This window comes from Saitoella complicata (assembly GCF_001661265.1).
Source record: "Saitoella complicata NRRL Y-17804 unplaced genomic scaffold SAICOscaffold_12, whole genome shotgun sequence".
Taxonomy (NCBI): domain Eukaryota; kingdom Fungi; phylum Ascomycota; class Saitoellomycetes; order Saitoellales; family Saitoellaceae; genus Saitoella; species Saitoella complicata.
Genome location: NW_017567003.1, coordinates 56,906 through 84,387, shown reverse-complemented (window position 1 = coordinate 84,387; position 27,482 = coordinate 56,906). Strand labels below are relative to the sequence as shown.

Below are 27,482 nucleotides of genomic sequence, written 5' to 3'. Positions count from 1 at the left end.
GTGCCGGTGGAGAAATTGTTGACATTTACTTCGAGATGGTTCACTGGGATGATTTCAGTGAACGGTTGTTAGGGAAAGGCCTAGGTAACGCATATCGTCCGTACATCAACGTCCTCTCAAGTTCAGTCCCGAGGTCAACGCACCCGGAACAACACCGGAAAGACTCTCGGAGGTGTCAACCCAGGGTCCCTCTTCCGGCTTAAATCGAAGGTAACGAACGCTACTCGCCAAGATCTCGCCTTGATTTACCGACGGCAGTTCTAGAAGTGCAGGATGAGCGAGACGTCTCAGCGGAGGGGGACGGTTGACTGCATTAGCGCACGTGCACTGATTGAAGTACGAGCGTCCATCTCCATCGCACTGATCTCCATCTCACTGATCTCCATCTCACTGATCTCCATCTCACTGATCTCCATCGCCATCACTGTCGTTTCTCTATAGCTACCGAACATGGTACCGTCAGATCACGACAATTCACCTCGACGCTCCTCATCCACAGCTCGGGACGCAGACGAGGCGAATGAGCCGGGTGTGGCGTTCAATAAGGCCGACGAAACGTTTGATCGGTATGCGAATAATCCTGCGCATGTGCCTCATCCGAATGCGTATCAGCCGCCACGGAGGCCGTTGACGAGGTTGGGGAGGTGGTATGCGTGGGTGTTGCATTTTAGTATTGTGACGCGTTATGCGATTTATATATTGCCACTCGCCATATTATTGTTGGTTCCGACATTGGCCGGTGGTGTTGCGCAGACCGGAGCGACGATTGGCGGTGTGCGACTTTTGTGGTGGGGTGTATGGTGGGAAATCATCTGGCTCTCGCTATGGGGCTCGAAAATCGTGGCTAAATGCTTGCCGACGGTATTGGGTGAGGTTGTTGGTCTGTGGACAAATTCCGCAGCGAGGTATATCGAGGCTGTACGAGCGATCGAGTTGGCTTTGACCATGTTTTGTTGGAGTCTGAGTTGTTACGTGAGTTTCTTGCCCATCATGACGCAGAATCCACGAGCGAGACGGGAAGGGCGGGGAACACAGCATTACCAGTCCATCATCAACAACATCCTCCTCGCGATCTTTATTGGTATGATCCTCAATTTGATCGAGAAGATATTTATTCAGCTCCTTGCGATTTCGTTTCATCAACGGACTTATCAGGATCGTATCGTGCTGAACAAGTTCGAGGTGAATATCTTGACGAAGTTGTGGGTCAGGTCTCGCACCGTCTTGCCCTCGTTCGAGGAGGACGAGGATTATTTCCCGACTGGGGCCATGACGCCGAATCGTCAGTTCTTCTATAACGTGGGACGGCAGGCGAGGAGGGGGTTGAGGGAGGTTACGGACGTTGCGTTAAACCCGTTGTCGGAGATTACGGGTGGGAAAATTGCACGGTTGACTTCGCCTCAAGCGATGGTTCAGCAAGCGCTCATCACGACGGCCGGATCCCAAGGCTTAGCGAGGCGTTTCTTCAACTCGTTCAAGCAGCCAGAAAACGACGCTCTCCACTTCGAGGACTTTGCGGATGTCTTTGAGGATGCGGAAGAAGCCGAACGTGCGTTTGCGATGTTTGATAAGGACATGAATGGAGACTTAACGAGGGAGGAGATGGAGCAGGTTTGTGTTGAGATTGGAAGGGAGAGGAAGAGTATCACGAGCAGTTTGAAGGATGTGGATTCGGCTGTGAGTAAGCTGGATAATGTGCTTACGTTTGTGGTGGCGATTATCACGCTCCTGGTCTTTTTGGGATTGTTGAATGCGCAATTCCGGAGTACCATTTCGAGTGCGAGTACCACCCTTCTCGCGCTGTCCTGGCTATTCTCCGTAACAGCCCAAGAAGTCCTTGGATCCATCGTCTTTTTGTTCGTCAAACACCCCTTCGACGTCGGCGACCGCGTCGATATCGACGGTGATCAGTTCATCGTGAAAGAAATGCAACTCATGGCAACCGTGTTCAAACGCCTCGATGGACGCACCATCCAAGCGCCCAACAACCTGCTCAACACGAAGTATATCCACAATATCAAACGCTCGGGAGAAATGTCCGAGACAGTCAAGTTACAAGTCAAGTTTGGTACGACGTTGGAGGAGATCGAGGCGTTGAGGTTGCGGATGTTGGACTTTGTGCGGGCAGAGAAGAGGGATTATGCGCCTACGATCGTGATTGAGGTTCAGGATATGCCGGCATTGGGGAATTTGACACTCACGATCAATATCAATCATAAATCGAATTGGCAGAATGATGCGTTGAGAGCGCAGAGGAGGAATAAGTTCATGTGTGCGTTGAGGAATAATATCCTGGATTTGGGGATTGCTGGGGGGGATCCGGGGGCGGGTGATAAGTTGAATCCGTTTTATATTGTGAATATGCATGGGCCGCAGATGTTAGAGGAGAAGAAGGAGGATAAGGGGAAGGAGGTTGAGTTGCCGCCTACGCCGAAGGATAGTTCGAGCTTGCCGCCACCGGTGCCGGATATCAGGATTAGTCCTGGTACGCCGACTGGAAGTCCCACGCGTCATCCGTCGAGTCCTGTGCAGAGTCCGACTTCGGAGCGTGCGTTGGCACCGATTGGGTCTGTTGAGAGGGAGTTACAGGATCTCCATAACTCGGAGTTTACGGAGGCTTTCCCCACCAGTCCGCGTGGTGCGCCATTGCCTGCGAGAGCGAGCGATATCGAGAGTATCCATAGTCATGAAAGTAATCGTGGAAAGCGGATGGATTACACGTTTGGCGCGTCGGATGCTGTCGCGGCGAATGAGCTTGCGGATGTGTATGAGGATAATGCCAGTTTGGTGTTTGATTCGCAACCTATCGATCGTGCACAGGAACGTCTTGGCCTCCGCAGCCATGATTCGGCGAGTGTGAGTAGTCTGAGTCTGAGACCGACTGATTCGCATGGGAGTTCGACACATTCGAGGTTAGGGAGACGATGGAGTCGTGCGAGGGGGAGGAAGGGAAGTGAGACGAGTCAGACGCCGAGTATGAGGGGACGGCCGGAGTCTGATGCGGCGGCGACGGCGGGGATGCATGAGTTGGCGGAGATTCGGGTGCATAGTCCGGGTGAGGAGGGAAGTCGTGGGAGGAGTAGGAGTATTGGGAATGAGCATGGGCCGCATGGACTTGGGAGGCTGAGGGCTGGGACAGGGTTGACACTTGATCCGTTAGATGAGGATCCGAATGAGAAGGATGACGATGGGGATGGAGATATCGGGAAAGCGGCGGTTGAATTGAGGAGGATGTGAGGATACGATACATGAGACGATTTTTGACACTTGTGGACATGGCTTTTGGATAGTCGGCGTTTTTTTGGCTACGTCGCATGCTCATAGCATCTTTGTATTTTTAGAGGTTGTAGAGTGTACGATTATATCAGTTCTTTGGATCTACTGTTCTTTCAGACGAGGGTCTTGTGCGCTTTTGATTGTTCTTGTCGGTTTGACGGCGTTAGCTTTGATGTAGTCACTGTACAGCTGGTTAGCTTTGACCAAGGAAGGTTTAACCTGAGGGGATGTACCCGTTTGGTAGATCGTTGTTGTCTGCTCTCGCTCCGGCTGCTTCTGGGGTATCCGCCAATCCCGCCTTCAAATGTCTTGCGATCAGGCGTTCTCTGGCGAGGTCCCTGTCCACGTCAACATACCACAGCTCATCCATCATAGCTGCGATTTCACACCATGGTTCGTCTTTGAGATGGAGGTAGTTGCCTTCGAGAATGATGATTCTCTGGGTCGGCAAGACCTGGATATCATCCTCCAGTGGATCCTTGACTGCGTGGTCAAATGACGGTGCAGTGATAGCGGTAGACCCAATCGGCTTACGCAGCCTCTCCACCAGCTTCTTCAGCTTATGCGGATCAAAAGTGAACGGCGCACCCCGCCGGGCATGTGCCGCAATGGGATCAGGCATGGCGTCGAGTTGTGCTCTTGTGAGGTGGAACCCGTCCATGGGGACGAAGCCGGCCATGTCCACGTCGTAGGTTGCTTGAGAGTATTCATTGATTTTGCGGATAACTTGGGTTGCGATTGTGGTCTTGCCGGAGCCGGGGGAGCCTGCGACGGCCTGCCAGTGGGTATGGTTAGGGAGATTATACTGACGGGGTACGCCGTACATACCACGAGGTAGCGCTTGGATTGATCAAGATCCTTTGCGACACGGAGCAAGTGCCCTGTCAATTCCTCGATAGTCTCCATGACTGCCAGCTCGTCGTCATGCGAATGTGGGGTACGGCTTTACTTCCCGACTTTCGCAGCGGCTGCAGTGCACGGTCATCTTGGAGGGACATCTGAACCCGGGGAAAAAGACGACGAAATCTGAGAACTGTTGGAGTTGGCGGTCACAATGGGATAAGTGGTATATTGGATATCGATAAAACTTAAGAAACACCCCGAAACACATCCCTCAATGAATCAGTAGCCATCATAACCTGACACTATTCCGTCCTACATCGTCTTCAGACACCCTGTACCTTCTCCTAAAGGCCAACTAGAGCAATTCCAGGAAGAACCTCCTCAGACTCCAACCTTTCCGTCTCCGGACCGTCCAGACACCCCACCTCAACCCGATCCGCAATAAGCGCCAGCACCTCTGCACGCACTTCCCCCTCCAACCCCTCAATCTCATTCAAGCTATCACAGAGTTCTTCCGCCAACGCTCTCTGAATCGGTGTTCTCCCACTCATAACATTGACGTCCTGGATTAAACGCCAGAAGAGGGTAAATGCACGCGTACCGATGGTGGGGTCGCGGTGTTGACGACGGAGGTGGTGGATGGAGGAGAAGAGGCGGAAGAAGGGGACTGGAGAGAGCAAGATACGAGGGGGGTTGTAGACGTTAGCTGCAGCTGGGATGGGTTCATGCTCAGGCCCCGGGTCGGGGATGTTTGGAGTAGGACTGGTGCCGTCATCTGCTTCAAATTCCGCATTGACACCACGTTCGCTTTGGGAGAAGCTGAAAGAGAAAGTGGTTCTGTGCTCAGCCTGCGCTCCCGAGTCGTAACTGGCAGCGGTAACGAACGGCGGAGTCGGACGTCGAGCGGGAGCGAGAAGAACTCTGCGCGCGGCCCTCTCCTCACGCAGACGCGTCTCGATATTCTGCAAACTCTCACGCTGCCGACGGATACCAGCTCTGAGCTCCTCAATGTCGGCAGTTTCACGAGGAGATGGCTCCATCTCGGAGAGCATATCCGCAATCGCATCGTGCTGTTCCGCACGATCGGCAGGACTAATCGGCAAGAGGCCCGAACTCGTCAACCCCCTCAGCGCCCTCCTCTCCGACACAATCCTCGCCGCACGGATCATTGTGTCGAACCTTTCAGAGGGCCGCATATTAGCGACCCTCGCTGCGTCCTCCTCCGTAAGTCTATGATCCCATCCGCGGAGACGGTTGTTGTCGTTCACGATGCTCAATGCACCTTCGAGGACTTCGGCATCAGGACTGTCTCTGGATACAAGACGGCGGTGCTCGTCGCTCATCCAGCGTTCGTACATGCGAGATTGTTCGCGGGTGTAGACGACGCGGCCTTCGCGGTCGTGGATGGCGGAGGTCGAAGGAGTACGGCGACGAGCATCCCTTGAGCTGGAGCGTGATCTGATCATGGTTTGTCCGTGGCGGAGAGCGTCGGAGTACGAACCGTAAGGGCTTCGACGCACGCCGGAAGTGCCATTGATCTCCTCGTTAACCCGTTCATCCAGACGAGTCCGCTTGGGTTCAGGAGAGCCCTCTGGCGAAGGGGAGCGATACATCGGGAGACCCATTGCTGAAGTAGGAAGTGATCAATTGATGATCTCGCAGAAGAAATAGGATGATCGGAACCCAGGAATGGATGGGGAGGGTCGCCGGGGATGAATGCGGTCTCGTCAGGCGCAGTGTCCGGGTTACCCCACACAAACAGCGAAAGTCGGAACTTTATGCGACTGCGCAGAACACAACCCAAATTTCAAATGTCCTCCACCTTCAACTTTAACTTCGCTGACGAGGACATCGACATTGATGAGAATGAACAACTGGCCTCAGTCACCTCCTCACTCTCCATTGCATGCCCGGCCTCAACCGTCCCCTCACTTACACCCCAGGTCCATGACTTAACGGGGTTTGTGGCGAGATTACCACACAAGCTCAACTACTCTACCCTCAACATCCCCGACACAGATGCACAAATCCCAAAACGCGAGCTATGGGATATCAAGTTACAACTCATGCATGAGGAGGACATGGATGATGTAAAAGAAGAGGATGAGCGAACGAAAGAAGCACTCAATGGTGTTGACGATGTCATTCCTGGGGTATACGAAGGCGGTTTCAAGACCTGGGAGTGTTCGATCGACCTATCACGGTATCTATCGACGGAGATCAGTGCGGGCACACTGACGTTCCCGGCAAGGGTCGCAGAGCTTGGATGTGGGTCTGCGTTGCCGAGTATGCATTTGTTGCATCAAGCACTTGTCAAGGGACACTCGTTGTCTCTGACATTGCAGGACTATAATGCTTCGGTCTTGCAGCATGTTACAGTGCCGAATATGTATTTGGCATGGGCACTTTCTCGCGCGGAGGAAGGGGGGTGGGAAGATGAAGGTGAAATCGACGTCACGGACGAGGACAAGGCCGCATTCCTGAATGACCTCGAGATGAAGAACGTCCACATCACCCTCCTAAGCGGTGGCTGGGGCGAAGAAATGCTTGGGTACATGAACCCTGCTCCCAGTGTCCTTCTGGCGTCAGAGACAATCTACTCTCCCAACTCTCTACCAGCCTTTACAGATGTTTTGAATGGATGCTGTCTTTTGGGGTCACAAGCTTTGGTTGCTGCAAAGAAGGTTTATTTTGGGGTTGGAGGGGGTATTGATGAGTTTAAGCGGGCAGTGGAGGGGAGGAATGTGATGACGTGGGAGCCTGTTGATGAGGTTTCCACTCAGGGAGTTGCAAGGACGATACTGAAGGTGAATGTGGCGCCGTAGAGGAGGCATGAGTTGGGTCCGTGATCGATAGGCCACTTTGGATGAACATGAGATCGGCAAACAAGAAATGTAGTGTGTCACGTGTGCCATCATTATTGTCGTACCACTTGATGAACAGCCAACAGGTAAGTCCTTTGTTTTCTCTATATTGGCTAGATCTTACATTTGTGCAGGCTTCGACCGGACACGGATGGCTATTGGGAGGGTTGTGGCTGTTCGGAGGAGAATGGTGGTGAATGGGATTGCCAGGTGCCACGGTGTGTGTGAGATGTCGCGGACTGTAGTGATGAGGGTATGTGTTGCTCCCAGGATTGAACTCAGCTTTCTTGGTGGAGTGGAATGAAAAGCTGCCGATCGGCAGGAGCTCACTGTGCAGCCTGATCAGGCAGTGTTCTACTAGAGAGCATCTGCCGAGAATCATCGTGAAGGTATCACTGTGTGTTTTCCAGCGGCTAATTCGAGGAGCCCGAAAACCTGGGTTCGCGATCGAGGTCTGTCGACGTTGTAGGGACATATTAATCCCAAAAAGGGAAGTACCCGACACAGACATAGCGGTCGATCAGAAGATTCTCTTCGTTGCCGAGAAGTGATTTGACCTCTCCGACACGACACAGATGCCTCCTCGCAACGTTGCGGCTCTGACTGGCCGGCGCCGTGCGTACGGTGATAACGTGAGAACACGGAAAGCAAAATTAAGTTCATGAACCTCTATTAGAGCAAAAATGTCAAGCTAAACTATAACAAACGAAGCAAACGATAACCCCATAAGAAACCAAGAACCGTGACCCGATGACCCTAGATAACAATAAGAACTACAAGCACAAACTCTCTTTTAATTCACCCTCTATGCAGAGCACATTTCACACGCCTCAGGGTTATCAATGGAGCAAGCGATGACCTTGGAGTTGTAGATATCAACATCCTGCTCAGACGCGTCCTCTCCAGGCTTCTCAGTCTTCTTGGAAGAGGAAGCCTCACCGTTGGAGTCACCATTGGCTTGAGGAGCGGCAGCACCGTTGCCGTTACCAAGGTTCAACTGACCAACCTTCTCAGTCAGGGCATCGCCGTTAGGGAGACCGTTGTTGGCGATGGTCTTGGGCTTGGAAGGAGTTGCGTACTTAGCCTCCGCACGAAGAGTCTCATCAGTGATGGAGCTCTTGTCGACAGTGAACTGAATTGCAGCAGCAGCGGCCTGAGTACGGAGGTAGTACATGCCGGTCTTCAATCCCTTTTTCCAGCCGTAGAAGTGCATGGAGGTGAGCTTACCCATAGTGGGGTTCCTCAAGTGGATGTTCAAAGACTGAGATTGGTCGATGAAGGCACCACGGTCGGCAGCCATGTCAATGATGGTCTTCTGGGAGATTTCCCAGACCGTCTTGTAGAGAGCCTTGATATCGGCAGGGATGGACGGGATGTTCTGGACGGAACCGTTTTCGGCGATGATACGGTTCTTCATGGCGTCGGACCAGAGACCCATCTCGACCAAGTCCTTCAACAACCAAGGGTTGACGATCTGGAACTCTCCAGACAAGACACGACGAGAGTACATGTTGGAGGTGTAGGGCTCGAAACACTCGTTGAAACCGAGAATCTGCGAGGTGGAGGCAGTGGGCATAGGAGCAACCAACAAGGAGTTGCGGACACCATCCTTCTTGATCTTCTCCCTCAAAGTCTCCCACTCCCAGAGGGAGGTAGGCTGAACGTTCCACATGTCGAACTGCAAGACACCCTGAGAAGTGGGAGATCCAGGGAAAGTCTCGTAGTGACCCTCCTCCAAAGCAAGCTCATGGGAGGCCTCCAGGGCAGCGTGGTAGATAGTCTCGAAGATCTGGATGTTGAGCTTCTTGGCCTCAGGAGACTCGAAAGGCATGCGGAGAGCCAAGAAAGCATCGGCTAAACCCTGCACTCCGACACCGATGGGACGGTGGCGCATGTTGGAACGACGCGCCTCCTCAACGGGGTAGTAGTTGACGTCGATGATCTTGTTCAAGTTGCGGGTAACAGCCTTGGTGACATCATGCAACTTCTGGAAGTTGTATACACCGTTCTCGACGAAGGTGGGAAGAGCGATGGAAGCCAAGTTGCAGACAGCAACCTCATCGGGAGCGGAGTACTCGACAATTTCGGTACAGAGGTTGGAGCACTTGATGACACCCAAGTTCTTCTGGTTGGACTTCTCGTTACAGGCATCCTTGTAGAGCATGAAGGGGTTACCAGTCTCAGTCTGGGCCTCCAAGATGGCGTACCAGAGCTTCTGGGCCTTGATGGTGCGACGTCCACGACCCTCCTGCTCGTACTTCTGGTAGAGAGCCTTGAACTCCTCACCGTAGCACTCGTGCAAGCCAGGGGCCTCGTTAGGGTCCATGAAAGTCCACTCCCCGTTGGCCTCGACACGCTCCATGAACAAGTCGGGAATCCAGAGAGCGTAGAACAAGTCACGGGCACGGACCTCCTCCTTACCGTGGTTCTTGCGAAGGTCGAGGAACTCGAAGACATCAGGATGCCAAGGCTCCATGTAGATGGCGAAAGCACCAGGACGCTTGTTACCACCCTGGTCGACGTAGCGAGCAGTGTTGTTGAAGACACGCAACATGGGGACGATACCGTTCGAGGATCCGTTGGTACCAGCAATGTAAGATCCGGTGGAGCGAATGCAGTGCACGTTCAATCCAATACCGCCAGCAGTCTTGGAGATCATAGCACAGGTCTTAAGAGTGTCGTAGATACCCTCAATGGAGTCATCCTTCATGGTAACCAAGAAACAGGAAGACAACTGGGGGTTAGGAGTACCCGCGTTGAAGAGAGTAGGAGAAGCGTGAGTCATGTACTTCTGGGACATGAGGTTGTAGGTCTCGATGACCTTGGCGATCTCGGAGCCGTGAATACCGACAGCAACACGCATGATCATATGCTGGGGTCTCTCAGCAATCTGGCCGTTAATACGGAGGAGGTAGGACCTCTCGAGGGTCTTGAAACCGAAGAAGTTGTAGTTGAAGTCACGGTCGTAAATGACAGCAGAGTCCAACTCCTCAGCGTGCTTCATGACAATCTGGTAGGTCTCGTCAGAGATCATAGGACTTCTGCGTCCGTTCTTGGGGTTGACATAGTTGTAGAGGTCAGCAATGACGTGAGAGAAGACCTTCTTGGTCTGCTTGTGCAAGTTGGAAACCGCGATACGAGCAGCCAAGATAGCGTAGTCCGGGTGCTTGGTGGTCATGTATGCTGCAGTCTCGGCAGCAAGGTTGTCGAGCTCGACGGTGGTGACACCCTGGTAAACACCAGAGATGACCTTCTGAGTGATAGAGACAGCATCGACGTGTTCCGCGTCGAGACCATAGCATAGTCTGCTCACACGAGCAGTAATCTTGTCGAAAGCAACGCGCTCCTTACGACCATCTATGTGATTGGGTCAGATACGCGTCGACGCGTCAAAAAAGAGCAGTACATACCTCGCTTGTATACGAACATTGTGATCTGTAGTTATGTATGAATGATAAGGCAAGATGCTAACGATACTCTGATGGACGATAGGAGTGCTTGGGTATGATTTCGTCCTTCGAGGGTCGTGGTCTGGTGTTCTGTTTCCGTCCGGGGGCCCTTTCTGGTTTTGAATCGAAGAGGGAAGCTAATTAGTAACGAAAGCGCGTTCGCCGCCAAACCCAAAAGAGCAAAGTAATATTATTCACAACACGACTTTTGGATCGAACCAGTCCTCGAGGATAATGGAAGCAGGAGGTATAGGATTATGTCTCATTTTGTTCCGTAAAGTATCTTGATTAAGCCTTGTCCGTTTTCCATGCCTTAAAATACCCAAACACTCGATCTTACGCCATTATCATAACACCATCTCGACGTCATTCAACGCGTCTTTTACGCGTCAGGGTCGCTCTCGGAGTCACTGTCGCTTCCAGTAGTACTTCCCTCCTCATTGTCGCCGTTATCCTCAGCAGTGTCGTTCTCCTTCTTCGCAACGGGCTTGGTCAAGCCCAACCTCCTGGCCTTCTCGTAGACCTGAGTCTTGGTGTACTCTCCCTTCAACTCAGTGACGACCTCCTTCCAGCTCTCGTTACCGTGCTTCCCAATGGCCTTCTTCAGCGCCTCGGTGCTCTCAGGAGTCCACTTCGCGGAGGGGGCGTGAGGCTCGCCGTCGGCCTTCCTCTTCCTGGGCTTCATGGCGTCGGCCAACTTGTCCTGAGTCCTGCGGAACTGAGAGATGAAGTTGGAGGCAGCAAAGGCCTCCACGGGGGTGCTCTCCACCAAGGTGGCCAAGTCCTCGTAGTAAGACGCGTACATCGTGAGGGCTGTCGCACAAAAGTCAGTACATGATCCACGTACAAACAGCGAGGAGCTACGCCGAATCTCGTAAAGAAAGCGCACAAGATATCTGGCAAAGGTCACTCACAAGCAGCCTCGACTCTAAGACGGTCAGCCATGATTATAGATGGCTTTCGTTGCAAAAGTTGTTGTTCTAAGTAAAAGTTGCGGTTCTGTCGCACCGTTTTTCTAGTTACAGGGGTCGAGGTTCTTAGTGTGGACTGTCCATTGGAAACTGCATGCAAAATCAACTTGGGTGATGCCGGTGAAAACGCGCGTCCCAAATTGGACGTTCTGCAACAGCTGCCGACGTCATCAAAGAGCTCGTACACGAACTTTTCGACTCTAAACGGCAGACAAAAGCGACTGCAAGCATGAGTCTGAGAGCGATCAGAAAAGCGCAAAAGGCAAAGGACTTTGCTCTCCTTGTGGAGGATGAACCTGTTGGTTCGGGATCGGAGGAGGAGGAAGAGGAAGACACTCCTGCACCGAAGGCGCAGAATCTCTTCGCAATGGTATGTCGAGTATAAATGCGTTGACCAAACGCGACTGCTAACTCAGTGTACAGCTCAACGAAGGTGACGACGATGATGACGATGACGATGAAGACGCAACGGAGGTACTGCCAGCTACGACCATGGTCAAAGAGAACCTCATCGCAGAACCGTCACCAAAGCCCTCCAAAAAGAAGAACAAGAAGAAGAAGAAGTCAAAGGGTAAAGCGGCAGCAGTGCCTTCCTCGCCGCCGGCAGATGATGAGGACGATATCGATGCTGCCCTCCGTGCAATCAACCAGAAGTACGGTTCAGATGCTTCGACACCCCAGCGAACACAGACGTCTACGCCGATACTTGGCTCATCCAGTCATGATCTCTGGTCCGTCGACAGTAAGAGTCTCGACGCGGAAGCTGAGATGAAGCGTATGTTCGGCTCAAAGGTTGTCAACTCTGACCGTCCAGAAGCTGGTCCTGCCCGTCCTCGAATCCGTGGGCAGCTTCCCCGCGGTCTTGCCAAGGCTCTCTCCGCATCTGCAGGAAAGAAAGGTATACTCATACAACCGAAGGAGAACTGGCCGGGCGTCATCAAAGGTGGGTTAGGCATGGAGATCGTAGAGCGACACGATGACGGCGTCATGGAGTTCAAGTTCTCGCATTCGAGGACATACCAGGATGTTCAGAGGCAGTTCTATATGTGCGTGAACAGTTATGATCCGAACAACCTAGTGAACCTGTTGCATCTGAATCCGTTCCATGTGGATACGCTGTTGCAGGTTTCAGAGATTTTGAAGCATCAGGGAGATCATGCGCAGGCCGGAGAGATGATTGGTATACAGTTTGGCAAGATTTCAGAAGCAATGTTTTGGCTAACATTCTACGTACAGAACGTGCGTTGTGGACTTTCGATCGTGCTCTGCACTCCCTCTTCAACATTGCCAACGGCACGGCTCGCCTTCCCTTCAAATTCGTCGAGAATCGCGCTTTTTACCTTGCTGCGCACAGACATATCGCGATCCTCATGCGTCGTGGAACCTACCGCGCAGCCTTCGAGTTCCAGAAGCTCGTGCTGTCATTGTCACCAGACAACGATCCATACGGAATGGGTCTTGCCATCGACTTCGCCGCCGGACGAACGAAGCAATGGCAATGGTTCTTTCAGTATGTCGAGTATGAGATGGCAGCTGGCCGAGCGAAGGGGCGGCCGAACTTGGCGTATACTGGGGCGTTGGCGAGGTGGAGTTTGGCGAATGCTCAGAAGAAGAGCCACGAAGCGAGTGAGAAGGAGTTGAAACAAGCGATTAAGGATTACCCTTGGGTTGTACCGCAGTTGTTGCATGCTGTCAGCGCACGAGTTCCGTGGGATGTCGCCCCGCCGACGAGGTTGCACACATTGTTGAGTGATCTGTATGTACACCGGTCGAAGGATTTGTGGGCGAGTGACGAAGCGAAGGCCTTCTTGTCCAATGCTGTTTCGAGCTTCAGTACCGCACCTTCGGTCGTGACTGAAGCTATCGGAGAACATGATGACGAAATTCCAGAGAACGTCTCACGTCATGTTCTTCTGCTCGATATTCCACAACTCACCACCCACCTCCCCTCCTCCATCACTCAGAATCCCGGTCTTTCTTCGGACCCTCTACCACCTGCTAACTCACTCCCTTCACCATACGAAGCCGACATGCGCGTCGCACCCTCTCAATCCACCGAGAGCTCTCCACAGGGTCTGATGAGCCTGCTCATGTCCCTCCTCCCAGGTGGTGCGACCGATCAGCAAAGGCAGGAGGTCGAGGATGCGCTTAATGAGGGTGTGGAGGAGGGTGCTGCAGGTGCGGAGTTGTTTGGAAGGACTTTGGAGCGGTTAAGAGGTATGTTCTTGGGTGATGATCGGGGTGCAGCGGAAGGCGAGGGTTTGGGTTTCGCGGCGCTGGACGATGAGATCGATGATGAGGAGTTTTCCGACTTCGAGGAGGATGAAGAGGCTGAATTGGCCGATGAGGATGCCACTCAGCAATAATCTATAACTACTTAGGCCTAGCTATAGGTACAGGGAAACAGCAAAAGTGCTACAAAACATAGCATGGGAATACGAATCGTTAATCACGCGGTCTGATGTCTCGCAGTCTGCCACAGCTGTCACACTTTTAGAATGAGCCAAAGGAGTATATTCAATGTTCCAACATACAGCGCGGTATCAATAGTCCTACACATCCCTTTTCAAATGTTTACAACTTAGCCTTGGGCTTCTTGTCATCCGGCTTGAAGAAAGCATCCGCAACAATACGCCTCTGGATTTTCCCAGTAGCTGTCTTGGGCATAACCTTGGTGAAGTAGATCTTCTTCGGAATCTTAAACTTGGAAAGCTTCTCGCTGACGAAATCCTTCAACTCCTTCTCGCTGGCTTTTTGACCGTCCTTGAAGACAACAGCTGCGTGGACCTCCTGGCCGTACATCTCGTCCGGGACAGCGAAGCTGACAGCCTCACTAAGAGCGGGGTGGCTGGCGAGAGCGTTATCAACCTCAATAGGGGAGATCTTCTCACCACCACGGTTGATCAACTCCTTGATACGTCCGGTAATGACCACGTAGCCATCCTCATCGAGTTTACCCTGGTCCCCGGTGCGGAAATAGCCGTTGGTGAAAGAGCTGGCGTTGGCGGAAGGGTTGTTCAAGTATCCCTTAGTAACATTCTCTCCCTTGATAGAGATCTCACCCTCCTTGCCCTGGGGGAGCTTGTTGCCAGAGTCATCCAAGATAACGACCTCGACACCCTGACCAACACCGACGGTTCCGGGCTTTCTCTTGCCAGGAGGAAGAGGGTTAGAGGTCATTTGGTGAGCAGCTTCAGTCATGGCGTAAGCCTCCAAAACAGGAGCATTGTAGGTCTTCTCAAGGGCGTGGAAAGTGGTAGGGGCGAGAGGGCTGGAGCAACTGCGGATGAAGCGGATGTTGGGGAGAGGCTTGGGAGTAGGGTTTCTCAAGAGGATCTGGTGGATGGTAGGCACAGCGGTGTACCAGTTGCACTTGTGCTTGGCAAATTGCTGCCAGAAAGTACCCGCAGAAAACTTGACGGGGATAACAGCAGTACCTCCAGAGAGTATTGTGGCGAGGAGACCGCACAGGAGACCGTGTACGTGGAACAAGGGCATGACAAGCATGGTGCAATCCTTGTCAGTGAGTTTGTAGGTAGCAATGATGTTCTTCATGGTCCTCGTCAGGTTGCGGTGAGTGAGAGGAACAGCCTTGGGACGACCGGTAGTTCCAGAGGTGTGCAAGACAAGAGCAACATCGTCAGGCTGAGCCTTGGCAACAGCCTGCTTGCCGCCGAGGTTACCCTTCTCCTTAACTTCGAGGCGGACCTTGTTCTGCCTTGGGCACCACCAGCATTCGGCAATGGCGACACCCTTGAACTTCTTGGCGGCCTTGACGGCAGCTTCTTGCTTCTCGTAGAAGCCGCGGGGAACGATGATCAGGGAAGTCTTGATGTCCTCAATGTTGAATTCGAACTCGCTACAAGCATAAGTCAACACACGAAAGATCGAGAATATAGGCGAGATCAATCATTACCTCTGCTTGTACGCCGGGTTCAAGGGAGCAGCGACGCAGCGCTGCGCAGTGACAGCCAAAAACGAAACAACAAACTCCAGGTTGTTCGGGAACGCCAGAGAAACATAGCTCTGAGGCTTCAACCCAGCCTCGGCCAGATCAGCTTGGAACTGAGCAACAAGTCTCTCGAGGTCACGGAACCCCAGTTCCGGTCCTCCGTCGGGGATGACGATTGAGAGCGAGCTCGATCCGGAGGCAGCGATGGATTCTGGAAGTGTAGACATTGTTGACAGAATCTACTGAGGGATGGATGCTGTTCACGAAGGAATTGTCGTTGGCGGAGACTTTAGCCGTTATCTTCCCCGTCTACCGATCGCCCGCTACCGTAATTCTGCGGAGAACTCCGCCGACGTCAGCACGACTAACTCAACCTCGGGAGATACGGGAAATATGATAGGGGTTGTTTCATTCGTCAGATCCTCAAACCTGTGCAGCTAAATAATACTTCTCTCCAATTATCCTCCCAAGCTCTCTATCCTGGTACTTCATCCGACATCTGTTCTCGTGGTTATTATCTCGTTGATATCGTACACTGCCTTTTCTCCATCCATGCGTCTATGCTCGTCGTATCCTTCAAAATTACTTCTTTCCTAACTTCTTCAGCAACGTCTTCCATTTATCGGTTTTACCCTTCTTCGTAGGTTCATCGGATTCATGTTCTTCGTCTCTCGGGGGTGAAGGTGATTCCAGCGGCCATGTCGAATGGTTGTGCTCGGTATGTGATGACCAGATGTCTCGGTACTCCTTGATGGTAGCCGTTTCGCCGTCCAGAAGACATCCACCGACATCTCTCAATGCAAACTCACCCGTCAGCGGTGCCGATTTTGGCATCTTCTCATCGTTGAACCTCCACAATGCCGCATTCCGGCTTGGTGCTGAGGAAGAGAATCGCGATGTAGATGATGACGTCCGGGAGAATGCTGGTCGTATGGATGCTGGCGGTGTACATCGTGGTCCCTCAAACTGCATCGATAGGTGTCGTGTTTGTGAAGATCGCCGTCTATCTTCAGCCGAATAGTACGCCCAAGAGTCCGTAGGTGGCTCTGCTCCCTTCGACGCACTCACCAAGAACGGCCCAAGGACACTATCTCGCATCATATCGACCGTCAATCTCACTGCCATGTCGAGGTTCTCTGGTGCTGGCGGCGCAGGCTCCTTCGGACATTCGAGCAAGGCATCCCTGACATTTGCTGGAAGGTTGACTTCGCGAGCAGAGTTTTGCGTTATGTAGATCTCCAGGATTCTTTCCCACATCGCCCGAATCGACTTACACTGTGCTGATTCCTGGCACCCAACGCGTAACACAGCCGCTGCGCACGAGTAGAACTCTTGTCCATACCGAGAAGCATCCATACAGAACTCCAAGTTCTCGAGACAGTGATTCTTGGCGAGGAAAGCCATGAAAGCGGCGAGCGTATATGGCGGTTCAGCCGTATTGCGCAAAACCTCAGTCAAAGTCGGTAGATGTGGATGATCCGGCATCGTCCCAATCGCGTTGTCCTCGTACTCATCTACATCCCGCGAAGGTTCCAGCGCTGGAAGGTGCATGAACGGCCCAAACGGATTCAGATCAAGCGGACCCCCAAACAACATCGACCGCGACTCAGCGTGTCTGGTATCGTCTGTCACGATATGTGTTTCCTCGGATACGCCCTCCATGGCGCGTTGGTAGTGTTCGAGATGTGGTTCATTGTTGTTATCACTCAATTGCAGCGCCGATGGCCGACGCTGCCTGTCCATCACGAGCTGACGCCGTCAGTAATCGGTTGTGAGAGGTGTTTGTTGATTTTTGCAAAGGGCGAGAATGGTGGTCCTGGTGGGTGAAGGTAGGTATAGACTTGACGGAAGGCCGGCTAGATCGAGGGCTTTCTCGGCGGAAATGCAATGGGTAAATCGAAAAGTTATATCCGCTTAAGCGAGATGTCTTTGGTAGGCTCGTATCCCCGATGTGGTATTTTATTTTACGGACGGCGCGTATGTCTGGTGTGTGGTGAATCGGGGAGGCGGCCTGAGCGTTAACGTTGAGCGTGTGTGCTGCTATACGCAAAAGAACAGCACGCAAGACTCGAGTGTCGACTTCAGTCCAGCTGTCGCAGGCTCTGTGTGATGGTCCGTGCACGAAAGTCACTTACGGTTCTTCATGAAATACGGTCGCCTAGAAGGCCGCTCTCCTTCTCGAGCTCCACCCTGCGCACTGACTTCCAAGCTTAGAGGCCGTACTGTCAATAGCCTGCTGTAGTCGCAAGTAATGCGCGCGCCAACGGCCCAACCGACGACACAACGTAGACGAAATTGAACTGTAAACGCGACGTTACGTTGTCAACTGCGATCAACGACGGGAACATGTATGAATTGTTGTTACATGCTGGCGTGCCGGAGAGGAGGTATGGGAGGGTCAAGCAGACGCTTATGGCGATAACGGGGATGGTTGGGGTGGAGTATGCCGAGCACGTACTTGTGTTTCAGAAACGTACGTTGATTTTTCCAGGGTTGAAGTATAAGGAATTGGAACATGGCTGATCAGATGGTGAAGCTACGGCGCCAGCACCGGCTCCTGGGACCTTGAAGCGGCAGAGACAAGGAGATGTCATGAAGGCAAATGTGCTCATGCGTCTGGTGGCCGAGGTTGACCATGGCCCTGATCCAAGTCGGCCGGCACATGAGGCAAAGGCTGCTCAGAGATGGTATGTTCACGATATCTTCACATCAATCGTGCAGTTTCTCACGTCTGCCCAGGTCCACATACCTCATCGACACCCCAGAACCTGGCGACGACCGCCAAGTAACGCAGCGCACCTCATTCACGACTCCACTCCCCGGCATGGATCAAGAACAAGCACAAAAGCATCTTGAAGCGCAAGGCTATACATATTCCTACGATTATGTCATGAAGTCCGAGAGGTACACTTATCGATATATCCAGATATCTCTTCAACGGTTCTATAAGCACGGCGAGGAGGAGCCATTGAGCAATGATTGTCTGATGGCAGCGTTGATCCGGGTGGAGGACAGTGCAAATGGCATGCGAGAAGCTACAGAGATGCTGAAGCAGCTGAGAGCGGATTTACGAGGCGTGTGTGACCTAGAGGTTGTTGCAAGGGATTGGCTGGACGTGAGAGTGCGATGACGAGGAGATATGGAAGGACCACAATTACAAGATACCAGAGATACCATCCATAGCATCAATTCAGCATGTCTGCTAAGTCGTCGAGGCCTGGGAAAACCTTCCACTTCAAGTGTTGCCCTTGTCAAATGTACACGGCTATGAAGCCGCTGCCGAACACCGCAAACGGAGATTCAGCGTACGTGCAGTTGTGGCGAGTGTTGAGGCGCATGAGCATGCTTTGATAAGCAGCCCTTTACGTCGGCGATATATTACGACATAACATCATGGATTTGGATAACATCCAAGAACCAGCTTCTTCACCGATCCGCGATATGTCTGACTCCAGCAACTTCTTTTTTGACCTCTCTCCGGCTAAGACGATTAGCCCTCGTCCAGCTAGGCTCCAGCCTCGTCACAGGAGGCACTCCATCTCTTCCGCCACCTCTCACAAATCAGGCGGGAGTGCGAGGCACGTCACCCGTATGTCAAGCTGTGATGAGGATATCACCGCCGTCCGCCGTGCAGCATTCATCGAAGGCAGGAAGAACCGCCTAGCTGCTCGTGCTGTAGAAAGAGAAGAAGTCTTGGCCAGAGCCCGCACCGGCATCGAAGGCGCCTCAAGCAAGCTTGCCGAGTTACAGAAGTCTATCGCGGCCGCAAACGTCGCCCGCGAAAAAATGCTAGCAACAGTCACTTCCGCCTGCGGCGACCAAGTCGCAAAGGCTAAAGCTAAAGCCGCCGAAATGCGCGAGAAGCGTCTCGAGGAAGTGCGAATGATGAAACTTGCCCTCGAGGAACGGTTGGCGAATGCGGCCAAAAGACGTGAGGAGATGAGAAAGACCAAAAGGACTTCGAGGCCAAGTGTTGGGAGTGTGGAGGAGAAGAGTCCGGAGAGGAAGGTGTTGAGGAGGGAGGTGAGTGAGGTTGAGAGGCGGGATGCGGCGAGGGTTATTCAGAGGACGTGGAGGAGGAGTGAGAAGAGGAGGGCTGCGCAGGCGTTTTTTGGGCTTGGGGTTGATGTCAGTGCTGTGCATGAGCTGCCTTTTGAGGAATTGGTGTATCGCTTTCAGGACCAGAAGGTGTTGAAGGCTACGATCAGGGCGCTGAAAGCTACTGGGTTAGTCGGCGACGAAGAGCCGCCCATGAAGCAAATGGAGGCATGTAGGATCTTTTTAAGTTCATACATGATCTTGGGACATCCGGAGGAGATCTTGTCTGGCCAAGGCGAAAGGGAGCAAGAGCTTGTCCGCACAACCAACATCCTGCTCCGCGCCTTCGAGAACTCAGTCCGCTCTCCTGCTTCTTCGGTGGATCTACTAGCTGCATGGCCGTCGTACCTCGTCGCATTCCGCAGCTGGAAAGCTCACGATAGTGCTATCCTCGTCGAGGGTATGGCGGCTCAGTATGCCGAGCTTTCCCAGATCTGGGAGACGGTCAAGGATAGTGAAGCCAGTGTCGCCGACGAATACAAGAGGAGTATTAGGAACAACCAGTTGATGCTCTTGCAGAAGATTCGCAAGCTGGCGGGCGAAGACACGAGAAAGGTCGTCGGCAAAGCTATCGCGGAAGCGAAGAAGAGGAGGAAGGAGCTCAAGAAAGCTGTCGAGGCGTTGCCGAAGCCGAGTCCGAGTCGGACGAGACCTGAATCTGCTGGTTCGGCTAGGAACTCAGGTAGTGCGAGACAAGAGTTTACGGTGCCTGCTACGTCTATTGTGGCGAATTATGGGGTGAACTTGTCAAATCGTCAATTGATGCATGAGTTATTGCTCGATCCGAACTTCAAGCTCGAGCCACCTGAGAAGAGTCCACTGGAGAAGGCCGTGGAGACGCAGGTCAAGCGCGCGTTCTTTGATAGTGTCAGAGAGGGCTTACGGAACGGGGAGGAAGAGGACTGGATTCCGGGCCTCGCTAAGGATGTCCGCAGCCGTTTGCTTCGGCTTGTTGTTCCAGATTCGCCAACGGCGCAAATGATTAGCGGGGCTTTGGACCTTACGGTTATCGAGCAGCAATGCCGGACTCGGACGTTTGATTATCAGCGGTTCTGCGAGCAGGTCGTGCACATGATGAGGAGGCTCTGTGCGCCCTTCCGCGATGAGATGGTACAGGGATGTTTAGTTCCTGCGGCGGCCGAGGATCGTGTGGAGGGCTTTGTGGAGTGTGCGAAGGCAATTTTGGAGGTGTTGGATGTGCTGTTGTTGGATCATGCGAATTTTCATTTGACGATTGCGGCACCGATGTTGCTTCCCGAGGCTGTGGCTTATGAACGGAAGAGGTTCGACGAGGATGTCAAGGCTGGACGGGCGTCATTGGAAAGCACGAAGAAGTGGCTACAGGCGCATGCTCAGGAAGCGACGCAAACGGCCGAAAGCCGTGATCCAGAGGGAGTACAGCATCCCAAGTCTAAACCAACTCTATCCCCAGTATTTGCAGCTGCTATGGTCGACGTTGTGGTGCCTGATTCTACCGGTACTCTCCCGGATTTACCTGAGACGTTCCACCTAGATGTGGACCGGATCGTGGAGTACAGGCAGACGGCGCACAAAATCACGGTAGTTGCGACACTGATCCTGCACAGCAAGAACCTGGCACGGGCTGGTTCACCCCAACAGGATTGGTCGCAATTGAAAGAGAGATTGTGGGTTATATTGAAGGATGGCCAAACGACGGCCGAGCATTTAACCTCTGAGGTGCAACATTATATTGGATCTGCATCCACGAGCTCGAGTGCGGCAGACAATCTGGTCTCGAGAGTGCTTGATGGCAGCGATACAGTGTTCAAGCTTTTGCGCCGGCGCCTTCGGGCATATATGGAGGCGTGGCTGACAGCTGGTCTCGCGCGTGGCGACGAGCCTGGTTCGAGATCGAGACCGAGTCAGCAGCTGGCCGCGGCGGCATCGGGCATGGAAGAATTGGCAGGCGAGCTGAAGCGTCTGGGCGAGAAGGTGAGGAAGCTGGGCGAGGTGAACCGTGACTGTTATGGAGGACTGTACGATGGTATTCTACGTGGTAGGGAAGCACCCGGGGGTTAAGGTGGCGGGAACTGCAGGCAGAGACGGTCTCGCACCCCAGCAAGCCGTCGCGCGCGCAAAAGCCAAATGGTCCCAGCTTTAATGATGAAGTCGGCCGGTAGATAGACCCTTGTCCGCTCTGAATGTCTCCTTTCTATTCAAACGACCGCAATTTCAAAGTCGACGTCCCTGCTGTCAAATCACCATCAGGAGTATTCCACGTGTGACCCTGGACAGTGATTCCCCGTGGTAGTCGTCTCTCAGCAATCCACCATCTATAAGACCCGACTTCGACTTTCATCCGAGCGCAGCTGTTCTGTTGTTCAACCGATCGACAAACGTTCGCTGCTGCTCGTCGCCTTTGTCTTACTGTTTCCTCGCTTTCGACTGCTCCATCGCCTTCGACAAACTCGATAACTGAACGATGTCCGTTTACGATGATAACGCCCCGGTGGTACGTTGTTGTGCATTCATTGCGGTGATTTGCTGGGAGTGTATGCTAACTATGCATTCAACAGCACTACATCGGTGGTTTCATTGCCCTTTCCTATGTCATCTCTGTTCTCGGCGCATATACGACACTAGAACTTCTTCGCCGTCGTACTTCGGGCCGTGGACTGTTCAACTGGTATCTGCTGGTCGGATCCGCTATTTCCATGGGTGGAATCGCCATCTGGTCCATGCACTTCGTCGGTAACCGTGCGATTAAGCTTTATGATGGTTCTACGAGCTACCAGATTGCCTACTCCGTCGGGTACACCGTCTTCTCTTTCTTCTTGCCGGTGTTGGTGTTGTTGCTAGCATACATCATTACGGGTACGGGAGAGTACGTAAGTAAGATCCGATTGGTGGTTGGTGGTACTTTTGCTGGTTCGGCTATTTGTGGTATGCACTACATGGGTCAAGCTGGTATCTCCAACTATCACATCTCGTACGACATCGGCAACATCATCGGTTCGGTTATTATCGCCGTCGCCGCTACTAATGTCGCCTTGTTCACTTTCTTCGTCTTGAGGAGCAAGTGGACCGATTCTTGGTGGAAGTTGTTGGGTGTTGCTTTTGTTTTGGCTGGTGCCGTTTCTGGTATGCACTGGACTGCTACCGTAGGTACTCACTATCGCTTGATTGAAGGACAGAAGCCTGACCAGCTTTCTCGCTCGGCTACTGTCATTTTCGTCGGAGTCATCTCCTGTGTCTCTTGTGTTGTTTTGCTCGGTCTTGCTTGGGAAGCGAACCGTCGTGCTCAGGCCCGTAAGGATCGTGCTCAGCAGGTGGTGTTGGCTTCCGCTATCTTTGATCACGAAGGTCGTGTCATGGTTACTACCGATGGTATGTTCCCTAACCGTGAAATTACGGATCAGTTCCACGAGAAGTCTTTGGATGACAACTTCGATACTTCTCACCCCGTGTTCCACTGGATCTACCGTACATCGTTCAACTGGAAGAGTATCCGTGATCTTCTTCCCGGCATGAAGAAGCACATTCGCCTTGTTCAGAAGGATGACACTTTGGATTACTCGATTCTGTTCCGTGAGATGTTCTGTTCCGCTGCTCAGAGTCTCGCAGACAGTTTGCACGAACCGCTTGAGGAGCTGGGTGCTTTGTACGATTGCATTGTTCAGACTGGTGTCAAGCGTTCCGGAAAATCGGACAAAAATGCTGATTTGGAGTCTGGACTTGCTGCCCCTGTGTATGGAAAGGGGCAATTCTTGTTCGTCGTGAAGCATGCGTCTCGTGCCCAGGTTACCAAGTTGCAGGCCAGCGGTTACCGTTTTGCTGAAGTGCATAACGTCGCCGATCTCTTGTCTCGTGCCATGCAGATTGACCAGCAAGAGGTCATCAGGCAGATTGAGAGTATGCGTGACTACTTGAGTGCCGACAAGTCTTTCGCTCCGGGTGTTCATGTTGGTATCTTTGCTGTCCGTGCCAACTTGCACCGTGGTTTCAAGGTTTTGGTCAAGGAGGACGCTCGTCACATGATCCCCTCGTTCCAGCTTGGTGTAATGAGCATCACGCCGGAGTTCAAGCAGATTCTGCAGAGCTACGGTGGTGAAACTGTGAGCAGTGTACTGAAACAGCTCCGTCAGCCGAGCAAGATCAAGTTGGATATGGTTACTCAGCAACTTCGTTCTCAGTTCCATGGAGCACTCGCTGCTTTGTGTCAAGAAATCAACGATGCGTCGATCCAGGAAGCCACTCTCATCTCCGAGGTCCTTCACGTGCCTTGCCACTTTATTCATCCTGGTCGTACGGCGTCTTTGATTGTCTTTAAGGTTATCATCCCCGTGCACACTCGTACGGCTGGATTCGTCCACGCTGGGCTTACGCTCAACCCGTTGGGTTTGTTCGCAACTCAGCAGCGCGTGTTCATGGGTGATGCTGCTGCCAGTGCTTTCGCCCGTGAGGCCCACAGAGAATTCTCTACCATTATCGACCTTGTCCAGTCCATGCCAATGCCCAAGGACGAGAAGGATCCGTATGCGAAGAGGGTTGATGATGAGAGTGATGCCTCTTCTGACAGTGAAACGATCAAGGCCGCTGCCGCTAATCCATTCAGTGGTATCATGGTCTCGCAATCCGTCTCTGTGTCTGTCGAGGAGAAGGGACATACCCCGGTCGAGTTGGCCGTGCTAAACAGTTCTGGTGCCCACACTGGTGCGAACGAGGAGGAAGATAGGTCATGGGTTGATGAGATTCTTGCGAGCATGCGCCGTTAGATGCGCTGCTGAATCTGGTATATCTTTTTGCTTTTTATGTTTCTGGGCCTGGCGTAAATGGGTTTGTCGGGGAACGGACGGCCGGGTTTGGGTCGTATGTGCTACCACTATTTCTGATAAATGCGAATTTAATAAGTTGATCTTGTCAATCTCTTCCTTTCTGCACTATCATAAGCTTTGCAAAGACCTGAACGCTGTCAACTCTGCTATCGAAGGTATATTAAGTTTGCTTGGTGCTGTTCGTCCTGTCATCTTCGTATCTTACAATTTGGCTTTCGGAATAACCTCGCCGTGTCCCCTTCCAGCTCCTTCCCTTTCTGTCCCTCCCGTGACCTTGCCATCGCCCTCGCCGAAAAACACAACTGTAGCAGTCATATCATCACGCCATTGTCGGGCTAAAGGCGCCGGCATGCTCAGCAGCTGTTCTACCCAACGTCCTTCCGCTTTGGCGCCTCCGAGCGCATTTCTGCAGAGGTGCACAGCAGCATTGTCATCAACATAAGTGAAAGGCAACTTCTCGATCCCAGGTCGGCCGCGCTCGTCATTGGGGTCATTGAGAATCTTGGGAGCCTCGACTGGTTTGGCGCGACTGAAGGGATTTCTGAAGGATGCAACCCATGATGATTCAGTTGCGGGAGATGACTTGGGCTTCTGTTTGTCTAGCCACGTACCAACCAACTCCACCATGTCGTTGTTGCTGAGTGTCCAAGTCAGGCCATCGGTAACCATGATCAAGAAGGCATCCTTCTCGTTTTCGGAAAGCTCAACGGTGGTGATCTCCGGCCGTGCAGTAACGTATGGCGGGGTCTTCAGTAGAGGGTGAGGTGGTTTTCCCAAGCCACCCCTGTACAGCTTAACCTGGGTCTCTAAAGACCACTTGTACTTGGCATCACCAAAAGCACGGGAAGGCTCGAGGTTACCGAGCATACGGCCGCGGCGGATGACGTCGGGTTCTCCAGGGTGTTCGGCACGGACGCGCTTCTCTTCGTCGGGATTCGATCCTTGTTGATCAACCGTCAATGCGCGAGTCTTCCATTGTCCTGTAGTCGCGTCACGATAACCGAGTACTGCACGGCAGTCACCAGCCAAAGCAACCTTCAGCGTACGTGTTTCTGTGTTGTAGAATGAGAGCATACCGCATGCGCCCGACAAAGCTGGGAGGAGCATGGCCTGAGCGTCGCGAGCATCCCATTTCGGGTTCTTGAAGACTCTGGCGACGGAATTCATGACGATGTCGTCGTCTAGCTTCGTGAAACCTCTGCTGATAGCTCGGTCGATTGCAGAGGAGACAGGCTGAGGGGTCTTCTTGTAAAGGTCACCCAACTCCTTGCTGACATAGGGCACCAACGCCTTCCTCAACAGGTCACTCGTGTACCACCCGCTGTGTCCATCAAATGTACCGAAGAACATCCAGTCACCATTTCCGACCGGAGCATCCACGACCACCAACGCGAGATCATCCTCAATAGGGTCATTGGCACCAATCTGGGCCACATCATACCTCCATACACCCTTTCCACGCCCTACTTTGTAAACATTGGCGTTCGCGTTAAGTTTTTCCTTGACTTCGTCTACCTCCAGCATGTGATGCTCCTTGTCCCGTAACTGCGGTGCAGAAGTGGTAAAAGGAAAGTGTTGTGTTGCCGAGGAGGGAGTGCCAGGGCTTGGGAAGCTGGGCACGGTAGCTTCTGGACGACTGTAGGTCGTATATGCGGCCGCACAGCTAGCAATGACGGCTGCTGTAGTGAAAATGCGAGTTTTGGAGAAGATGCGACGCTCCGGAGGGTGTACAGTCTTGTTCGTAAGCGCTCGCTTAGTGGTTGAAGATAGAGATTGAGCTGTTTGACGGCTCATGAGACGGTTCATAGCCATTGGACGATATGAACGGGTTCAATGGGATGGTTGGAGCTCTTCGAGCTGCTGTTGTTCGAAGGATCCTTTGGAATGGGTGTACGCTCCAAGGGTGCATACAGCCGCATACGAATGCCTAATCGATACAACGACCGTAGGAAGGCGATTCCAAATTGTATTCGCCGATAATTGCCTACTGGACCTTCTCTACGATGGATTCGTATCTGCAAACTACCTGGAGGCACACGCCGAAGCGAGCCTGTCTGCTTTTTTGTTCTGTCACTTACAGTACTAGCTTAAGGTCTAGCGGTGCGAAACTCACGCAGAGGAATACGAAGAACTGCCATCAAAAAGGAAAAGTTGTTAATCTTGATTCAGACCATAGAATGATATGAGATCGATACGGTAGTCATTAATGCATTGACAAACACAATGGCCGCAACTCGGAGGCTGACAGGCTGGCTTCGGCTTCTGTTAATTCTCGAGGACGACCTTATGCATCCTTAACAGAAGCCCTAGCGAGCTTATCAGCCTCTTTGTTCTCATTTCTCGAGATGAGACAAAATTCGACCTCCAATCCGTCCTTTGCCATCGCAGTAATTCGTGCCTCCAGCCCTCGCAACAAACCACTCTCTGGCCTCTCACCAAAGCTTCGGTTACTCATGACCTGGACCAGGTGATCCGAGGCTGTAACCAGTAGAACCTTCTTGATCGAAGATTGGTTGCCTAATTGATACTTACCGCGAATGAACACAGTGGCTGCGAATGCCGCGTATACCTCAGCACAGGTACTGCTCTGTGGTTCACTGACAGGCACTCTTCTTGAGAAGTTATACTGCGAGCACGGACCAAAGTAGACTCCAACGCCAGCTTGAGGGGGAAGGCGGGGGTGACGGTTGTTCTTGCAGGATCCGTCGACGAAGACAACGAGTGTATCGCGGGTCGCAATTGCCTCACAAACTTTCTTCATCGCCCTCAGGTGAGTTAACTGGCAATCGGCGCAATAGAAACTGCGCTGAGCCGGTGCGCCCAATATGGCAGACCTGACTGGTACTGCAGACATCGGTAAGGAGCGTAGCACAACCTACAGCACCAAACGATAGGTTTGCAAGTGGTCGCGTACTTATAACAGGTATCGGGTACAAAATCGACCTTATCTTCAATCCCTTAGCACTTTCGGGCCGGTTTAAAGTCTGCGTGATACAGTTAGGACCCGTTTGACCAGATTCAGGATCGGCCTGACCCCGTGTGAAGGGAACGTACGACCAAGGAATGATGTTACCACGAAGACGAAATGAAGGGTAGAAAGATCAATTTTCCGTGTGCTAATCCTTTAAAACATATTTAAATATCCTACACGAAGCCGTACCAAATTATCGAACACATCCCACAAACTTATCCCACATGTGCACCTGATAGCATATCGTACACACGGGGTATCA

At 52.5% G+C, this 27,482-nt stretch overlaps 14 protein-coding genes across 14 annotated transcripts; 6 read left to right on the top strand and 8 right to left on the bottom strand.

Moving 5' to 3' along the window:
- Positions 1–35: 35 nt before the first annotated feature.
- SAICODRAFT_19253 (uncharacterized protein) lies at positions 36–3,280 on the top strand (the record flags this gene model as incomplete). Its single annotated transcript, XM_019166070.1, has 2 exons — positions 36–84; positions 500–3,280. 2 exons carry the CDS (start codon positions 36–38, stop codon positions 3,235–3,237), a joined length of 2,787 nt encoding a protein of 928 aa, XP_019023995.1. The 3' UTR covers positions 3,238–3,280.
- SAICODRAFT_65734 (P-loop containing nucleoside triphosphate hydrolase protein) lies at positions 3,215–4,242 on the bottom strand. The gene is made up of 3 exons (XM_019170173.1): positions 4,105–4,242; positions 3,510–4,051; positions 3,215–3,457 (listed from the first exon to the last, which is right to left on the bottom strand). The coding sequence occupies exons 1-3, from the start codon at positions 4,180–4,182 to the stop codon at positions 3,379–3,381; spliced, it is 699 nt and encodes a 232-aa protein (XP_019023994.1). The 5' UTR covers positions 4,183–4,242; the 3' UTR covers positions 3,215–3,378.
- Positions 4,243–4,320: 78 nt separating this feature from the next.
- On the bottom strand, positions 4,321–5,840 carry SAICODRAFT_19251 (uncharacterized protein). Its single transcript, XM_019166069.1, has one exon. It carries the CDS (start codon positions 5,742–5,744, stop codon positions 4,464–4,466), a length of 1,281 nt encoding a protein of 426 aa, XP_019023993.1. The 5' UTR covers positions 5,745–5,840; the 3' UTR covers positions 4,321–4,463.
- Positions 5,841–6,371: 531 nt separating this feature from the next.
- Positions 6,372–7,320, top strand: SAICODRAFT_30340 (uncharacterized protein). Its single transcript, XM_019167656.1, has one exon. The coding sequence runs from the start codon at positions 6,408–6,410 to the stop codon at positions 6,942–6,944; it is 537 nt and encodes a 178-aa protein (XP_019023992.1). The 5' UTR covers positions 6,372–6,407; the 3' UTR covers positions 6,945–7,320.
- Positions 7,321–7,788: 468 nt separating this feature from the next.
- Positions 7,789–10,412, bottom strand: SAICODRAFT_7484 (ribonucleoside-diphosphate reductase large chain; the record flags this gene model as incomplete). Its single annotated transcript, XM_019170949.1, has 2 exons — positions 7,789–10,340; positions 10,394–10,412. The coding sequence occupies 2 exons, from the start codon at positions 10,410–10,412 to the stop codon at positions 7,789–7,791; spliced, it is 2,571 nt and encodes an 856-aa protein (XP_019023991.1).
- Positions 10,413–10,672: 260 nt separating this feature from the next.
- On the bottom strand, positions 10,673–11,398 carry SAICODRAFT_30338 (uncharacterized protein). Its single transcript, XM_019167655.1, has 2 exons — positions 11,347–11,398; positions 10,673–11,245 (listed from the first exon to the last, which is right to left on the bottom strand). The coding sequence occupies exons 1-2, from the start codon at positions 11,375–11,377 to the stop codon at positions 10,815–10,817; spliced, it is 462 nt and encodes a 153-aa protein (XP_019023990.1). The 5' UTR covers positions 11,378–11,398; the 3' UTR covers positions 10,673–10,814.
- A 341-nt stretch (positions 11,399–11,739) lies between these two features.
- On the top strand, positions 11,740–13,873 carry SAICODRAFT_120839 (DUF654-domain-containing protein). Its single transcript, XM_019165368.1, has 3 exons — positions 11,740–11,770; positions 11,825–12,583; positions 12,640–13,873. The coding sequence occupies exons 2-3, from the start codon at positions 11,896–11,898 to the stop codon at positions 13,767–13,769; spliced, it is 1,818 nt and encodes a 605-aa protein (XP_019023989.1). The 5' UTR covers positions 11,740–11,770; positions 11,825–11,895; the 3' UTR covers positions 13,770–13,873.
- A 100-nt stretch (positions 13,874–13,973) lies between these two features.
- Positions 13,974–15,646, bottom strand: SAICODRAFT_92503 (acetyl-CoA synthetase-like protein). The gene is made up of 2 exons (XM_019171814.1): positions 15,320–15,646; positions 13,974–15,262 (listed from the first exon to the last, which is right to left on the bottom strand). Exons 1-2 carry the CDS (start codon positions 15,580–15,582, stop codon positions 13,978–13,980), a joined length of 1,548 nt encoding a protein of 515 aa, XP_019023988.1. The 5' UTR covers positions 15,583–15,646; the 3' UTR covers positions 13,974–13,977.
- A 107-nt stretch (positions 15,647–15,753) lies between these two features.
- On the bottom strand, positions 15,754–16,977 carry SAICODRAFT_30334 (uncharacterized protein). The gene has a single exon (XM_019167654.1). The coding sequence runs from the start codon at positions 16,949–16,951 to the stop codon at positions 15,938–15,940; it is 1,014 nt and encodes a 337-aa protein (XP_019023987.1). The 5' UTR covers positions 16,952–16,977; the 3' UTR covers positions 15,754–15,937.
- Positions 16,978–17,701: 724 nt separating this feature from the next.
- On the top strand, positions 17,702–18,485 carry SAICODRAFT_25406 (uncharacterized protein; the record flags this gene model as incomplete). Its single annotated transcript, XM_019166855.1, has 3 exons — positions 17,702–17,828; positions 17,883–18,042; positions 18,095–18,485. 3 exons carry the CDS (start codon positions 17,702–17,704, stop codon positions 18,483–18,485), a joined length of 678 nt encoding a protein of 225 aa, XP_019023986.1.
- Positions 18,486–18,589: 104 nt separating this feature from the next.
- Positions 18,590–21,970, top strand: SAICODRAFT_120803 (Tcp11-domain-containing protein). Its single transcript, XM_019165366.1, has one exon. The coding sequence runs from the start codon at positions 18,749–18,751 to the stop codon at positions 21,491–21,493; it is 2,745 nt and encodes a 914-aa protein (XP_019023985.1). The 5' UTR covers positions 18,590–18,748; the 3' UTR covers positions 21,494–21,970.
- Positions 21,500–24,284, top strand: SAICODRAFT_92499 (uncharacterized protein). Its single transcript, XM_019171813.1, has 2 exons — positions 21,500–21,926; positions 21,991–24,284. Exons 1-2 carry the CDS (start codon positions 21,897–21,899, stop codon positions 24,187–24,189), a joined length of 2,229 nt encoding a protein of 742 aa, XP_019023984.1. The 5' UTR covers positions 21,500–21,896; the 3' UTR covers positions 24,190–24,284.
- Positions 24,285–24,299: 15 nt separating this feature from the next.
- On the bottom strand, positions 24,300–26,164 carry SAICODRAFT_120808 (protein serine/threonine phosphatase 2C). The gene is made up of 2 exons (XM_019165367.1): positions 24,475–26,164; positions 24,300–24,418 (listed from the first exon to the last, which is right to left on the bottom strand). Exons 1-2 carry the CDS (start codon positions 26,059–26,061, stop codon positions 24,410–24,412), a joined length of 1,596 nt encoding a protein of 531 aa, XP_019023983.1. The 5' UTR covers positions 26,062–26,164; the 3' UTR covers positions 24,300–24,409.
- A 369-nt stretch (positions 26,165–26,533) lies between these two features.
- Positions 26,534–27,103, bottom strand: SAICODRAFT_25402 (uncharacterized protein; the record flags this gene model as incomplete). Its single annotated transcript, XM_019166854.1, has 1 exon — positions 26,534–27,103. One exon carries the CDS (start codon positions 27,101–27,103, stop codon positions 26,534–26,536), a length of 570 nt encoding a protein of 189 aa, XP_019023982.1.
- Positions 27,104–27,482: the final 379 nt, after the last annotated feature.

Excerpts from the sequence above, each read along its gene's own strand:
- SAICODRAFT_120803 (XM_019165366.1), top strand. The coding sequence starts at position 18,749 with ATGGATTTGGATAACATCCAAGAACCAGCTTCTTCACCGATCCGCGAT.
- SAICODRAFT_65734 (XM_019170173.1), bottom strand. The coding sequence starts at position 4,182 with ATGGAGACTATCGAGGAATTGACAGGGCACTTGCTCCGTGTCGCAAAG. Across the intron at positions 4,052-4,104 it reads AATCCAAGCGCTACCTCGTG|GCCGTCGCAGGCTCCCCCGG; the intron begins GTATGTACGGCG and ends ACCCACTGGCAG. Across the intron at positions 3,458-3,509 it reads AACAACGATCTACCAAACGG|TGACTACATCAAAGCTAACG; the intron begins GTACATCCCCTC and ends CCAGCTGTACAG.
- SAICODRAFT_30340 (XM_019167656.1), top strand. The coding sequence starts at position 6,408 with ATGCATTTGTTGCATCAAGCACTTGTCAAGGGACACTCGTTGTCTCTG.
- SAICODRAFT_19251 (XM_019166069.1), bottom strand. The coding sequence starts at position 5,744 with ATGGGTCTCCCGATGTATCGCTCCCCTTCGCCAGAGGGCTCTCCTGAA.
- SAICODRAFT_30338 (XM_019167655.1), bottom strand. The coding sequence starts at position 11,377 with ATGGCTGACCGTCTTAGAGTCGAGGCTGCTT. Across the intron at positions 11,246-11,346 it reads TCTTAGAGTCGAGGCTGCTT|CCCTCACGATGTACGCGTCT; the intron begins GTGAGTGACCTT and ends TTTGTGCGACAG.
- SAICODRAFT_92499 (XM_019171813.1), top strand. The coding sequence starts at position 21,897 with ATGTCCGTTTACGATGATAACGCCCCGGTG. Across the intron at positions 21,927-21,990 it reads ACGATGATAACGCCCCGGTG|CACTACATCGGTGGTTTCAT; the intron begins GTACGTTGTTGT and ends TGCATTCAACAG.
- SAICODRAFT_30334 (XM_019167654.1), bottom strand. The coding sequence starts at position 16,951 with ATGTTGTTTGGGGGTCCGCTTGATCTGAATCCGTTTGGGCCGTTCATG.
- SAICODRAFT_120808 (XM_019165367.1), bottom strand. The coding sequence starts at position 26,061 with ATGGCTATGAACCGTCTCATGAGCCGTCAAACAGCTCAATCTCTATCT.
- SAICODRAFT_120839 (XM_019165368.1), top strand. The coding sequence starts at position 11,896 with ATGGTCAAAGAGAACCTCATCGCAGAACCGTCACCAAAGCCCTCCAAA. Across the intron at positions 12,584-12,639 it reads GCAGGCCGGAGAGATGATTG|AACGTGCGTTGTGGACTTTC; the intron begins GTATACAGTTTG and ends TTCTACGTACAG.
- SAICODRAFT_92503 (XM_019171814.1), bottom strand. The coding sequence starts at position 15,582 with ATGTCTACACTTCCAGAATCCATCGCTGCCTCCGGATCGAGCTCGCTC. Across the intron at positions 15,263-15,319 it reads AACCCGGCGTACAAGCAGAG|CGAGTTCGAATTCAACATTG; the intron begins GTAATGATTGAT and ends TTATGCTTGTAG.